Source organism: Dioscorea cayenensis, chromosome 16, assembly GCF_009730915.1.
Source record: "Dioscorea cayenensis subsp. rotundata cultivar TDr96_F1 chromosome 16, TDr96_F1_v2_PseudoChromosome.rev07_lg8_w22 25.fasta, whole genome shotgun sequence".
Lineage (NCBI taxonomy): Eukaryota > Viridiplantae > Streptophyta > Magnoliopsida > Dioscoreales > Dioscoreaceae > Dioscorea > Dioscorea cayenensis.
In genome coordinates, this window is record NC_052486.1 from 22,816,651 (window position 1) to 22,832,664 (window position 16,014).

The 16,014-nt window shown below is 36.4% G+C and overlaps 1 protein-coding gene and 1 long non-coding RNA gene across 2 annotated transcripts; both read left to right on the forward strand.

Moving 5' to 3' along the window:
- The first annotated feature begins 1,366 nt into the window (after positions 1–1,366).
- LOC120278666 lies at positions 1,367–4,913 on the forward strand. The gene is made up of 5 exons (XM_039285395.1): positions 1,367–1,492; positions 1,646–2,622; positions 2,835–3,524; positions 3,618–4,522; positions 4,783–4,913. The coding sequence occupies exons 1-5, from the start codon at positions 1,367–1,369 to the stop codon at positions 4,911–4,913; spliced, it is 2,829 nt and encodes a 942-aa protein (XP_039141329.1).
- Positions 4,914–13,255: 8,342 nt separating this feature from the next.
- LOC120279429 lies at positions 13,256–14,745 on the forward strand. Its single transcript, XR_005541905.1, has 3 exons — positions 13,256–13,878; positions 13,968–14,542; positions 14,627–14,745. It is a non-coding gene; the product is annotated as an uncharacterized LOC120279429 (long non-coding RNA).
- Positions 14,746–16,014: the final 1,269 nt, after the last annotated feature.

The window sequence follows — 16,014 nt, forward strand, 5'->3', positions numbered from 1 at the left end:
GTCTCGTTGCTATCCCCGGCCTCCCTGGTGAGTGGTAATCAGGAGTCCGGTGATCGCCGTGAGAATGGCAACGACAAAGAACTCGTTCGGTCCATTGTTCCTTCACCACTGGATGGCGAGTTGAGATATTTGGAAAAAACCAGGGGTTCAGAGACGTTGCATGGGGATGCATGCGCCTCATCAAATAAGCCCCTCGCTGTCGAGCAGGGATTGGTCAAGGTTGCCTTAGACCCAGGCGACAAAGACTGTATCCTAGGTACGAGGCCCCATGACGAGGTTGCTCAGGTGGTTGGTAGCTTGCAGGTGGCGTGCGCTGATGAAGGGCGGAATACTGATCCCAAGGCGTCATCTCTTATTTAGTTGAGTGGGTAGCCAGTTGAGAAGCCCATAGAGCTTGATGGGCCTTCTCCTATAATTCCCGGCCTGGGTAAGGCGTTGAGTGTTATTGGGGCGTCTGGGCTGAATTGTGTGGAAAAGGAAACTGGGCTTGAGTTAATTGGGCCAATTAACAAGGAGAATATAATTGAAGAAGGAATTCTTGTTAATGATGGGAAGAATAGCTCATATTGTAACCCTACAAAACCACCGGTTGAATTTAATCCTCCACCAAATTTTAAGTGGGTTTTTCTCCATGTGTTTTGGACCCTTGTTCCGACTATGTTCTCATCTGACACTACTGCTAGATCAGTTAATGATTCGGGGTCTAACCCGCTTGATCAACTTGAGCCATGGGAAGGTGATCAACAGGATGATAACCTACAGGGAACTGATATCCATGGGAATAAATAATCTGAACAAGAGACTTATAGCACTGATAGCAGACATACTGATGATTCAGGGTCTGACTTCGAGGAGAAGGTTCGTAGATTGCTGCTTAGTGGTCAAGCTGATGACCCAAGTTAGGGAACAAGAAGAAGTGAACGCAGCAAAAAGCCCTCATCTAGATGGAACGAGGAGGCGGGTTTTGTTTCACAGCCACCCCGTTCAGTGAAGAAGAAGGGGATCTCTACCTCGCCTTCAGAAGGTAGTGCTTCCAACCCTCTTCTTATTTCGGAATGGATTGATGTCCAATTGCTTAATTATTGCAATGCATGTGGTATTTCTTTTGATACTCTGCATCATCAAGAAAAATGTTTTGCACATATTCGCATGCTTGAATCAACTCGTTCAGTCACCCTAGGTGATGGGGAGAGGACCATTCTGTTGAGGTCCTCCTCAGGAAATAACTAGTGCTTTTATGAACATTATTAATTGGAATGTGCGTGGACTAGGACTGCCTTCTAAGTGTTTCCTAGTTAAAGATTTTCTTAATCTCCATCATGCGGATATTTGTTGCTTACAAGAGTCAAAATTAAGTAGTGTGGACATGACCCTGTGGAGATCCATCGGTGGGTCTCGTCTTGAGCATTTTGCTTTCCTACCCGCCCTTGGTTCTGCGGGGGGAATTATTGTGGGTTGGAACAATTTGCTATTTGAGGGTAATGTGCTTCATGTTGGCTCTTTTTGCCTATCTGTCGAATTTAAAAATAGAGCAAATAATATTACCTAGGTGTGCACTTCTGTCTATGGGCCCAATGCTAGGAACCTGAAACAGGGTTTTTGGAACGAAATTAGATCCTGTCAACCTAATGTGGGTTTACCTTAGGTTATTTGTGAGGATTTTAACTCAATTTTTGCTCCTTCTGATAAGTCGAGTGGGGTCGCTAATCGTGAAGACATTAGATTAGCACAAGCTTTTTTAAGTGACCTTCATTTATTGGAACCCCCGTCCATTGGAAAGCGGTTTACTTGGACTAATGGTCAATCAGCTCTGATTTGGGTTAAGCTCGATCGATTTTTAGTTAATGCTCATTGGATCACTCTATTCCCCAAGGTCTTACAGAATAGTCTGCCCAGACTTGGCTCTGATCATGTTCCAATTAGACTAGAGGTGGGGTTTCATCTTCCTATTCCTAGAGCTTTCCGCTTTGAGCAAGCTTGGTGTTTGTCTGAAAATTTTGATAGTCTCATCAGAGATTGGTGGGGCTCCCTTCACCCCTGTGGGTGTGGAGCCTTCATCTTAGCCAAGAAGATAGCCCGAATTAGGGCGAGTCTCAAATCCTCGGCAAAATTTGAGTTTGGATCCATCAAGCTAAAGAAGCTTGGGCTCTTGCATGATTTGGATTTGTTGGATCACGCCAGAGAAGCTCGCACGCTTACCCCCCTAGAGGTCAATGCGGATATTAATCTGAAGACTGAGTTAGGGGTGATCCTCAAGCAAGAGGAAATTTATTGGAAGCAAAGAGCCAGAATGAATTGGATTAAAGAAGGGGATGAAAATACGAGATTCTTTCACTCTGTTGCGAATGGGAGGAGAAATCGAAATTTTATTCCTTGGGTCTTGCAAGATAATACTCGGGTGGAAGACATTGATGGTATTGGAAAAACTTTCACTTCCTTTTACCAAAATCTTTATGGAACTGAGCTGACATATAGACATCAGATCAACTGGAGTGCACTCTTAGGGGATAATAGTATGCACAATTTATCTAATCTTGATACCCCCTTTACTCTTGAGGAAATAAAAGTGGCGGTGTTTAGCATGAGTGCGGATAAGGCACCTGGTCTGGATGGGCTTCCAATGTTGTTTTTCCAGAAATTTTGGGACATTGTTAAGACAGACATTTTTTTGCTTTGTGAGGATTTTTATTGGGGGCGTGCCAACTTAGAAAGATTAATTGGTCGAATATTGCGCTGATTGCCAAGTAGCAATGTCCTCAAGACCCCTCACACTATCAACCAATTAGTCTGATTAACTGTTCGCTGAAAATCATCACCAAAATCCTTGCTAACAGGCTTAGCACTAAAATTGATGATTTAATTGATCCAACTCAGTCAGCGTTCATCAAAGGAAGATGTATCACTGACAATATCGCAACTGCTCAAGAACTTATTTTCTATATGCAGAAGCATAAAATCTTGGGTCTTATTCTTAAGGTTGATTTCTCTAAGGCCTTTGACTCTGTTGAGTGGGGTTTCCTCTTAGAGCTGTTGAAAGCCAGAGGCTTCAGTGAGCGATGGATTAGCTGGATTAGAACCATTCTGGCTTCTTCCAAGGCTAAATTCCTTGTTAATAACGTTCAAACTGGGTACGTCCGCTACCGTAGATGCTTGCGACAGGGGGATCCTCTCTCCCCTTTGCTTTTTGCACTTGTGGTGGATGTATTAAGTTCTATGTTTAATCATGCTCTTAGCACGGGGATTCTCCATGGGATCCCAATTGGGGACTCTGGGATCAAAATGTGCCATCTACAATATGCAAATGATCTCCTGGTTATGTCTACTGGAGGGGTGGAAGATCTTAGGATTATTAAGTTGATTCTATATGTTTTTGAGGGGCTTTCGGGTCTAGCTATTAATTCTGAGAAGACATGTCTTTATTCTTCACAAAAAAATATGGAGCCCCAAGCCTCTTTAGCTAAGACGCTACATTGCTCGGTTGGCGTTCTCCGGTTGACATATCTTGGGATACCTATTTCTGGAGGGTGACCACGGAAGCAAGACTAGGATATCCTAATCGATAAGATTAGATCCATACTAGCACTTTGGAAATCTAAATTACTTTCCTTTGGGGGAAGATTAACGTTGTTGAACTATGTTCTTACTGCTATTCCCACCTATTGGATATCCTTGTTCAAGTTGCCTCACTGGGTGATTAAGAGCATTGACAAAATCAGGAGAGATTTTCTATGGTTTGGTCCGGACCTGCATCATCCCAAAATTCGCTTAGTTAGCTGGGTGAGATTGTGCAGATCCAGAGAGCAAGGGGGTTGGAATATCCTCAACTTGGAAGTGTTTAATAATGCTCTTCTCGGTAAGTGGTGGTGGAAGATCATCTTAGGTGGTCGCTGGTGTGGGGGTGAGATTTTTCGAGAAAATTACTTTGGTAGTAGGCCAACCTGGAATCTTTACAATAAGCAGTATAGTAGAAGATCGGTCTTTTGGAATGGTATTCTCAAGGTCTTACCAGCTTTTTGGAAAAATATTAGCTCTTTGGTTAAGGGGGGCTCTTCCACACTATTTTGGCTTGATAATTGGGTGGAGGGACGTGTCCCTGCAGATATTTGGCCTCATCTTTTTGAGTCTTCCAGGGACAAGGAGGGTACGGTCAGGGACTTGCTTAACAGGGAGTTAGCTTTCCCTTTTGGGGATTTCCCTCGGGAGGGTAGTTTGATTACTACTTTTCGCCTTCAGAATAGTACGATCAAGGACGGTCGACATTGGAAACTCTCCTCTAATGGGATGTTTTCTGTCAAATCCTTTTATCAATTCTTGAATGATGGAGGGATCCGCTGTAGGTGGACTCCCTCCATTCTCAAAGGTGGTTGTCCTAGGAAAGTTAACCTCTTTAATTGGTTGGCCTGGGATAACAAAATTCTTACCCTGCAAAACCTTGCTGATCGGCGGTGTAATGTCCTTCATGATATCACCTGTGTGATGTGTCACGCAGAGGTGGAATCTGCCGATCATCTTCTCACCCAGTGTTCGATGGCCTCTCAAATCTGGGGTTTTTTCTGCCAATTATTTGGAGATCATCGCAGGCCTAATTCCCTGTTACACCTGTGGGGGAATTGGCGCTCCCAATTTAATAAATCTCTTATTTCCTGTTGGGATTTGCTCCTTCGAGCCGTAACTTGGAATATTTGGTTGGAAAGAAATGCGCGCATTTTTTATTGTGCTTGTTCATCTGCTACTTCTATCATTATTAAAATTATTCATTTGGTGCTTATGTGATCAATGCAGCTCCTGACTCGAAGAAAGCTAAATTGGAGGAGCCAAGTGGCAAGCTCAGAAGAAGCCTTGATTTCCTTTCCTCTCATGACTTGGAGAAGGGGGCTCAGTCAGATCTGGTTCCTTCTCAGAGTGAGGGATAGTGTTCAGATGTTTTTCTTGCCCTAGGGGGGTCTATCCCCCTAGTGCCTTGTGTTTTTCTTTTTGCGTCCTTTTTGCTTTGTCCTGTGTTTGTTTTTTCCCACTTCTGGTGGGCCGACTGTTGGCACCTTCTTATTAATGCATGTGGTTTATCCACTTTTTCTAAGAAATCGTAATTTTTAAATTAAGAATGATTATAATCCTACACTCTTAATTCAAATTTTTTTAATTTTTAAATAACTATGTTTTTCTTTTTTTTAATATTAATGAATTTGAGAGGTCTTACTGGTGCGCCATAAAAAAAAAATTCTTATCTTCAACTAGCAATGGAAGGGGTACAAGACAAAACTAAAAAGAAAAACACAACAATTTTTCCCTCGCTAGCTCGGTTAGAGGACCCGAAGGCGCAAGCTCTGTCAAAAACGTAAACAACTACACTATAATTCAAGGCAACTACAGTATTTCTTGAAGCCTACCAGTCTGTCTATGCTCACCAAAAGAATTCAGTAACTTCCTATGGTACATAATGTAAGTAAAAAAAGCAGGAAAACTTCTTTCTTGCCTTTTTTGGAAGTGCATGCATGCTTTTAGATTAACCCTTGGTCTAAATAAATGAGCCTTGCAGCTCCACAATGACAAAGCAATATGTTACTTGCTATCAAAATAGAAATTAAATTTTTATGGGGTTCAATCTGTAATCTCCATTAGATTCAGCGTATGTTTTTAATTAACATAACAAGCGTTGCGCAGGACATCAGAACAAACCACAAAGCATAGTACATTATAATAATCATAGAAAGTTAAAAATTTGATGACATAGAACCAACACACAAGATAAGGCACCAAACACTAGTTAATGCAAGCCAACTGAATTATCTTGGTCAAATTCAATCCAAAAGCTTAAGCTAATAGGATGAGAGCTCCGGACCAATATATTCCCATTCATATTCTCCAAATCAACTAATGTGAGACTATTATTCACCTTAATAGACTAATACGCCCCTTTGGTACGTGTTAGGCTATTTTAACTAGTTATGTTGCAAGCAAACTAAACAAACTAAAGCTCGAAAAACTATGTTGGATAGAAACCAAGTGTATTATTTTGGTCCAAATTAACCCAAAAGCTTAAGCTATATGGGATGAGAGACCCAATCTAATAATTTCAAATCTATATTTTCCAAATTAACCCATGCAAGATTATCTATTACTTTATTAAAACCTTGGGTTATAACACAATGGTATATCTCAAGCAAATTCGGAGCAATCAGATAATTAAACCCAAGAATATCTTAGAATAACGAAGTGGTATTGATGTCTCTGAATCATGATATACAATAGTAATCTAGAACGCTAAATAGTGATTGGAGTCCATAAATATATATTGCAAATGATATTGGAATATTAAGAGAAACTTACAAGAAGTAAATTTAGTTCAAATAATAATCAAAAGAAACTATGTTAGAAATCCAGTTAAATTTGTCATTAGCCATCTAAAATTACAGACAGCAAAGGATTCATAAAACACTCACTCAAATCTGTACTAAAGTTTCACACCATTTATTTTCTTTTTAATTATCTATTTTTTTAAGAGTTAGTTTTGATCTTTTATGGAGTTCAATGTGGTAAGCAAAAATGTGGTCAATCATTTCCTGCTATTGCTAATTTTAATTAATTTATTCATGGTTATTATAATTTTTTATGACATTGGGCATGTGAACCGCTTTGGGAAGATGACGCTTTATATATATTACTATGTGACCCTCTACAAGAAAGTTACAATTTAAAAACAGAATATTAAAAAAAGAATTTATTCTGTTTGAATTTGCAACAGATTAGAAACGGAATAACAATCGTTTTAAATATCATTTTAATAACAACGGCTTACAAACAGGCATTTAAAAATATGATTTATTAAAATTTTAAAAACTATCCGTTTCTAATCCGTTTTTAATAGAAATGGACTAGAAATGAATTTAAAAATTAATATATTATTTAAATATTATTAAATATTAAAACATATCCGTTTCTAATCCGTTTCGATTAGAAAGGGACTAGAAACGGATTTAAAAAATTAATATATTATTTAAATATCATTAAATATTAAAAAAAAATATCCGTTTCTAATCCGTTTCTATTAGAAAGAGACTAGAAACGGATTTAAAAATTAATATATTATTTAAATATTATTAAATATTTAAAAAACATCTGTTTCAAAGCCGTTTCTAATAAAAAGGGACTAGAAACGGATTTAAAATTAATATATTATTTAAATATCATTAAATATTAAAAATATCCGTTTCTAATCCGTTTCTATTAGAAATGGACTAGAAACGGATTTAAAAATTAATATATTATTTAAATATCATTATATATTAAAAAATATCTGTTTCTAATCCGTTTCTATTAGAAAGGAACCGTTTCTATTTGAAAGGGACTAGAAACGGATTTAAAATTAATATATTATTTAAATATTATTAAATATTAAAAAAATATCCGTTTGCTATTAATGTTATGTTATCATCTCAAATAATTAATACTTATTTCATGAGAAATTATTTATATCAAAGTATTGAAATATTTGAAATGATTATAATTAGTTTAGGCTAAAATTTATCATATTTGATAAACTTTAGTTTTTTCTTTCATAGAGTCTTATAAAATTATGTGCAAAATTATATATAAATAAATAAATTTAAAAACTGCTTAATAAGCTAATCTTATGTCCGCTTGAGAAGCTTGCTTCTCTTCATTTCCTCTCTTCAATCGATCCTCGAGTACCCCTGCACGCGATCTCCTCTCCTTGCTTATCTCCCGGGCGTGTTCTTCTTTATCGGTGCCATCCGGATCGTCTTCGCCATTGTCGTGCTTCTTAGCCCTCGAGGACACGCTTAGGAACTTCCGGTCAAGATCTAGCGTTGGTGGCGATCGTTTGGGTCGAGGATCGGCCGAAAGTCTCGGGTTTCGTCGGGGTGCGAGCGGGGTTTGGATCCGCGATCGCTCGAGTCAGCGCTCGAGCACTTGGTTCCCTTCCGATCCGGGAGGCTCTAGCTCGGTACTTATTCTTCTTCTTCAATGCTTTGATTTTTGATTTTTTCGGGTTAGAGATTTCAGCGAATTTAATGCGAATACATGGTTTGATTTTGATTTTTCGAGTTAGGCTCTAGCTCCCATCCTGCCTATTGAAGAGTTCGATCTTTGAGGAGTTCGATCATTAAGGGAATTTTAGGGTTCTCATTCCTAGTGCTTGATTTCTCTATCGAAAAGCTAAGAATCCTAGTTCCCATCCTGCCTTTTTTTTCCTCTCAAGTTGTTTGATGGATTGAAAACCTAATTAGATACCAGTTTCTCTGAGCTTAAATGGCATTTTTGCCCCCAACCTAATTAGATCCGGAGGTTTGCCTTTCTATAAACCCTAGGCTTGAATCCCTTTAATCTTTTTGAAAAATCTTGAAGTAATGCGAAGAGATGGGAATTCATTTGGGTTACGTTGTTTCGGTGTGGTTGGTGGAGGATTTGGACTAATTTCAAGCACGTGAGGGCGATGTCTGCATCTTTAGCTACCAATTTGGCAATTGTTGCTGGTTGCTATTGCGGTAAAATTTAGCTTGAAGTTTGTGTTTTTGATGCTAATTTTTATATTTATGTTGAGTTTTATATGAAATTGTATGATTGGTTCCGTCGTGTAAAATTCATGGGCTGATGAACTAGTCGAGCAAGTATTAAGTTTCATTAGGGCATCAATGAAATACCTAGATTTTGGAATCATGTGAGTTATAAGCATTTACTTTGAGACCTGTTGATAATTTTTCTAGATCGAGTGCTCAAGCAACCACTTCTTCAGTAGTCTCTCTCTTTTTTTCTCCGGTTGTTGAGTGATCCGCTTAAGCATTTGAATTGTTATCCCCTGAAAAGGAAAAAGTTTTTGCCCCCTTGAGTATAGAATTAATCATGAATTAAACGGAAGACAACAATATTCTTTTAATAGTTACTACTCTTCATGCAGTGGTTTTGATTGAGAATAGATGTGTTTCTTCTTCTTCCATCCACATAACCCCTTCCAGCATTATCTTTCAAGTCTTGTTTCTTGTTTGGTTTACTTAGATTGGCATGTTTGATCTAACCTAGTGCTTTTTCTAGCATTTGTTTCTGATAAGATGGAATATAAATTTTTGCTAGAGATTTATGATTGCCTTCAATTTATTAGCTAATTTATATACCATTCAAGGTTTAGACATCTAGGCCAGGGGAAAAAGCAATATAACATCACAGTTAATGAGTGAGATTTGTACAATTTATGGTGCCAGCAGTATAATATGCCATCACAATGAAGATAGATGCATGAAGATTGGAAGGCTGTGGATTAGTTTGTTGACATAAATTAGGGACATGTTTCTGTTTTATTTTACTTTATAAATTAGGGACATGTTTTCTAGACATATTCCTTTTCAACATCCACTTTTGTCTAGACAAATATCCATGAAGACCAACACTATATCTACTGAAAATTTGGGAAGTAATTGTCAGGTGCCTATCCCATCTAATTTTCTAAGCTTCAGGAATACTTCCGCTAATAATTTTGAGTAGGTCAGCTGTATCTAATGCTCGATAGATATTAACTTCAGTTTTTACTAGTTGTCGATCATAATCCTGATGCCATTACAGGGCAATCTTCAGTTTTGGGTGGATGGTGTTGAAGAAGGAAAAAAATTAGGGTTTGGTTTGATGATTGTGATTTTTTCTTTATTTTGGTGGATAGTTTAGGGTTAATTTGATGTAGAATAATGAGCTGCAGTTCCAAGTTTTTTGTTTTTTGTTTTTTTAAGAGGATTTTTTATTGTAGATGGACTGATTTTTCCAAGTTTAATTTAGTTTTCCAACAGTTTGGATGAATATTTCATGTTCATTCTGAATTTGATGCTTTGTATATAGTATGAGTCTTTGTTTCTTGTCACTATGTTTATTTAGTGGCTGCCCCTCCTTAAATGCGGTTATCTTTCTGTTTGCTGATCAGGGTTGAATTTTTTTGAAAATTTACTGTGGTTTTTTACTTATAGCTAATCAAATAATTTGTTTTGGATCATTTTGAGCCAGAAGGTGCAGGATTACTTCACATATGATCAAAGAGAGTAAAATAAATGAAGAGGTATATTGTGTTATCAGACTTATTCCCCCCGCCCCGAGGGTGCTGTTTCTTCATTTTTAACACCAGTCACCCGGACATAGATGAGCGACTTTGTGAGTGTTAAAAGCATTTTGCTAAAGAAAAAAAAAACAAGTCAAACAATCTACACATGGCACAGTCTATTACTTGATTTTCTTTTCCAAAACCTACAACTAAACTTGCATGATCATTTTAAATATTCTGTATGGAATTGGTTTGTAAAAGTTGCTATATTTATATGTAAACAAATTTATGTGTATATCAAAGAATAGAGTTGATAGGTAAAACCAGCTACTATCATGGAGCATGTGATTCTGCTAATTTCCCATCTAGGGATGGCAATAATACCCATACCCGACCCAACCCGACCCGTCCCGACCCTAGTTTGACGGGTAAAACCCGATTTGACCGGGTTTCGGGTCGGGTTCGGGTAAAACCCGACATGTATGAAACGGGTGCGGGTGCTGGTATGGGAATTCTAATACCCGACCCGTACCCGAACCCGTACCCGAACCGAAATTAAAATTACTAAAATATTTATATAATATATATATATGTAAATATACATATATATATATATACTAATATGTTCTACAACTTAACAATTTAGGGTTTTTTATTTTTCCTCTTTGTTTGGTCTTGTAATTTTATAATAATTTTTATTTTTATTTTTATTTTTATAAAAAAATTATAATTACTTTTTAAGTTACTTTTTTTATAAAAAAATAATATTTTTTTATTAATTTTTTTAATATTAGGAGGCGGGCGGGTATACCCGCGGGTACCCGATTATCAGTCGGGTGCGGGTGTGGGTTTGGGTTTTTAAAACCCGTCGGGTTCGGGTTCGGGTTCGAGTTCGGGTTCGGGTTCGGGTATATTAGTAGGGTATCAGGTACGGGTACGGGTATGGTAATACCCGCACCCGACCCGACCCGTTGCCATCCCTATTCCCATCTGGTGGCAGAGATTATTTTATCGAACTTCCTTTAGTGTGCTTGTCTTGTTATTGTATGGCATAATGATCATGATTGGCATTTGGCGTTACTATATTTTTCGCTTGAATGATTATTTTGTTGGTGTACATTCAATTGTTGTCACATTTGATGGTCTAAATTTAGTAGGTTTAGAATACGTAGAGCTTTTCTTGTTATTGTATGGCATAGTGATCATGATTAGCATTTAGCATTAATGTCTTTCTCACTTGAATGATTATTTTATTGGTGTACATTTTATTATTGTCGCATTTGATGCTCTAAAGTTAGTAGGTTTAGAACACGTAATGCCAGTTACATACAATAGCTCTTTTGTTTTCCTAAAGTGTTTAATGATTAGTTTAGAACCATAACTGGGTTATATATCATATTTCTACTTTTTATTTTTACCTGAATTTGAAGACATGGGAATGATTTGATTCCAGTAGTTACTGGTTAGTACCATTATAAAATTTTAACTATGTGAGTTAATAAGCATTGTGACAAGCTTTTTCCTATGGTTTCTGTCATAATAAAACCTTGATTATGTCCATTAAGCTTTGTGGCTAGTTTGTTTATTTATTTATTTTGTTTGTGCCTGTGGATATAAAACGTTCATTATTTCGGTTAATTGTATGTGAACCAGATATTTTTCTTTTTATGTACTGTGTTACTCTCAGTGAAAAATTTGTCTTTTGCCTGCTTTGGAAATTGTCGGCCATTTATTTTTGTGAAATATGGTTTGTCTGAGGGTAAGTTGAAGTAAAAATATATACTGCATGGTAGCTTTTGAATCTTTGTTTGATTAATTTCCTTTTTTTCTTTCTTAGATCATACGGATTTCATCTGGTAGCTTTTGAAAGTAGGTAATTTGACTTGCTGAAACAATATTGACTTTCTGAATTTAGTTTTAGAGCTGGGATCACATTTATTATGGATTTTGGAAATATTGTATTTGACTTCTTTGAAATGTTTTGGTATTGTGGGATATTAGTTAAATTGATTGTGTTTGAGTTGTCATGCTATTAAGCACTAGGCTCAGGTTGTTATAGTGAACGTCTTCAAAAGTTCTGTTGTCTAGGGAAATTAGTTAACTATTCACTTATTTAATTTGATTTTATATATTTGATGGATTCATTTATGGCATTTTACACTTTACACTTCTCATTATCGCTTTAGAGTGATAGCCAGATAGGATTTTTCCCATGTGTTGCTTGTTTGTTTTTCTGTTTTTCCCCTGTTATGTGAATTTGCTTATGGCAAATGGAAGGCTTGTAACAGTTGAAAGAATGACAAGATGTTCTTTGTCCGTCTCCTTTTTGGATTTCCATGCCGTCTGAGGGCTTTTCATTTTGCTCTGTTTCCAATGTGCAAAAGGATTTACTGCAATAGTCACCATATATTTTTTTCTAGGTGTCTTTTCGATCTCCGGAGAGAATTGTTAGTCTGTTGAAGGAAATTGAAGTCCGCTTCTTTTTGCTTTTATCGAGACCTGAGCAGTCCCATTGCTTTAGTCTTTGTTGTCAAGCAGTTGTTCTTGTTGGTGTTTGTGAGTAGCATATCCTACTATTATGAGGTATATCAAAGCGCATGGTGAGTTTACCGGACTTAGGTACCAAAATAGCTAAATTAATGTATGTATAGGTTATTGAAACTATCTATAAAAATAGATAAATTAACAGCTTATAGAAGCTAACCATAAAAAATAGTTAATTTAAATAAAAAATACAACTTATAGAAAGTAAATATAAAAAGGTAGTTAAGCTTATATGATCAGGTTAGAGAAGCTAAATATCAAAAGTAGTTGAATTAACATGGATCATATTAGCAAGGTTGCCCAAAAATCTGCATATGAACTTGCACATGGTATTTTTCTGGGCTTGTGACCTTATGCCTAAAATTTTTGCATTGTGCTAGTCTCAGTAGATTATCAGGAATCAAGTATATCTACTTGATTGCTACTTTTTTTTGTTCTAGAAATTATACTGAATATTATAATCCGTGAGATTTAACCAGGCTGCTCTTTTTGGAGAGGGCCATTCATATTGCTTGATCTACTTCAACACCTTGATATGGTTGTAACTTCTTCTTTGTTTTGATGTTTCTCTAGAGGCATTCACTTCATGTTTTGTTTTTTAATAAGGGGTATATTTTCTATCTTTGTAGTTCTCACTTCAGTTTGATGGATAGCCTCTTTATTTTCTATCTTTTAGGTCTTTGAATGTATTGTCACATAAATTACATGATGTGTACTGATGCAGGTAAAGTTAGTGTTCCCAAGCAGCTAGTGATCATCAAGGATCCTTCATCGATTCCTGATGCAGTTTCCAAAGCTGGACTAACATTGCCGTTAGGTAACATTATCTATTATGATTTTCTCACTGATGTTTGTGCAGCAGTGACATCATGGATGCAGTAATTAGGAAAAATTGTGCTTTGTATATGGCTTCGCAATCTTAAATTCCCGGATGGATATGTGTCGAATATAGGCCGATGTGTTGATATGCGAAAGCTAAAGCTTTTTGGTATGAAAAGCCATGACTGTCATGTCTTTATGCAGAGATTACTCCCAATAGCATTTCGGGAATTGCTTCCATCAAATGTTTGGCAGGCATTAACAGAAATGAGTAATTTTTTTAGAGAGCTCACTTCGACTGTACTCCAAGAAGAAAACACGTTAAGGCTTAATAAAGAAATTCCTCTAATTATTTGCAAATTAGAGTGTATATTTCCCCCAAGCTTTCTTGATTCAATGGAGCATCTTCCGGTGCATTTGGCTTATGAAGCATGGATTGCGGATCCAGTACAATATCGATGGATGTATCCATTTGAGAGGTAAAACCTTTAAATTGTTGTTGTGCACTCTCTACTTGAATCATATCAATTGACTCATTAAATATATATATATATATATAAATTTGTAGATATCTCAGAAAACTGAAAAAGAATGTGAGAAATAAAGCAAGAGTTGAAGGCTCCATATGCAATGCCTACTTAGTTGAGGAAGCAACATCATTTTGCACACATTATTTTGAACCACATGTAAGGACAAGACATCGAAAGATACCCCGTAATGATGATGGTGGAGAAGATGCATAAGAACATTTTGGCAACTTATCAATTTTCATACGTCCCGGTAGAACATTGGGAAAAGGAAAAATTAAATATCTTAATGAAGATGAATATGCAGCAGCACAAATGTACATCTTATTAAATTGTCTAGAAGTGCAACCATTTACCAAGTATGACTACTTTTTTTTTTATTAAGAAGATTACGTACTTCACCTCTGCCTATATACTAATATAAGGCGGAGGTGAAGTACGTAATGCATGCGGGATCATCATCATCTTCTACTTCTACTCCTTGTGCTAGTGGAGGGGTTACCCCTAATGGCGAGCCTACTATGCATGCTAGAGATACCCCGACATCATCCATGGATTGCTTGCCCCTTACTATTGATGAGTCAAGAAGACCACGCATAAAGCTAGTAAATGGAATGTAAGTATTAAAATTGCTATATTTTTATGTACAATTGGTAATGGTGAGGTATTTAATTTATTCATTATCTTTGTATATTTGTAGGTTGCATCCCTCAGATGTCTGTGCTTGAAAAATTACATTCATCTTTAAGGAAAGAATGGATGAGAATGGATACAATTGGAAGAATGTCTCTAAGGAGACAAAAGACTTCTATTGGAATGAATTTCAAGTAGATTTATATAATATTTAAAATAAATTTGTTTGCTTATATTTGTAATATTTATTGAATTTGTAAATCCTTAACATGTTGGTAAAAATAAATAATTGATGTTGTTTGTGAGGATAAATAAATTGTAACGTTAATTTATCCTCACAAACCTAGAGATTATTTGTGCATATATAAGTATTATGTCATCTACATCATTCAAATATTATTCCTTAGTTAGTAATTAAATTGGTAATTGTTAGTGAATTTGAAAATCATTATCATGATTGTTTGGATGTTGGCAAAGCACGTAATTGATGTTGCTTGTGGAAGTAAATTTTATTGAATTATTAATTATATAGTGTCGTTCTCCATAATTAAGATTTTATTGTTAGTATTTTACTATAATTATAATTATCAAAACATTAGTAGTTTAATATAAAACATTGGTTAGTATTTTTAAATCGATAATTATATATAATATGTATGTTTGTTTATGTTAAACTACAGAAATTCTTTGTGGGATGAATCAATGTTATCTGCTATTAAGATGGCATGGCAACGTAAAGCTGCGGAACGGTATAGAGCATTGATGTGTAGTTTGAGAAAGGGGAAAGAAAAACCAATGCATATGTCTGACTCTGCATGGAAGACATGGACCGAGGCATGGAATTCCCCGGAATTTAAAACTCGGTGTGAGAAAGCTACCGCAAACCGACTCACGGAGATTGCAGGACCTGGATCTGGTATATCCCGACACACAGGAGGTTCCATTTCTCATGCTTCCCATGCGGATAGATTGGTAATTTGTTTAATATTTATATAAATGTGCTTTTAAATTATAAAGAATTTGTTTGGTGCTAATTGTAACAAAATTCAATTTGTTGTATTATTCTAGCGATCGAGGCTTGGACGTGATCCTCGCCCTTTTGAGCTTTTTGAAGTAACTCATACAAAGAAGGGTACCTCCATGCTTGTTGATGCACGTGCTCAATTTGTTAAGGTAAGCAGAACAATTTTTTGTGTGGTTTTTAATTATAGACTTTCTCTACAATGTTATTGTGAGTTTATATTTAGTTGGTTTAAGAATAATATTTAATGAGTTGAGTTAATTGATGTAGGATCGCTATCTGGAGCTTGTGGAGCAAGCATCTCAAACGCATAAGAAGGGCTTGACTAGCTTCCCTATTGTGGATGAAAACTGACTTTTGTACTATGAAGTCTGTTGGGGAGGAAAAGAAAAGTCGGGTTTATGGAATAGGGTCCCGGGCGTGTATCTTTTATC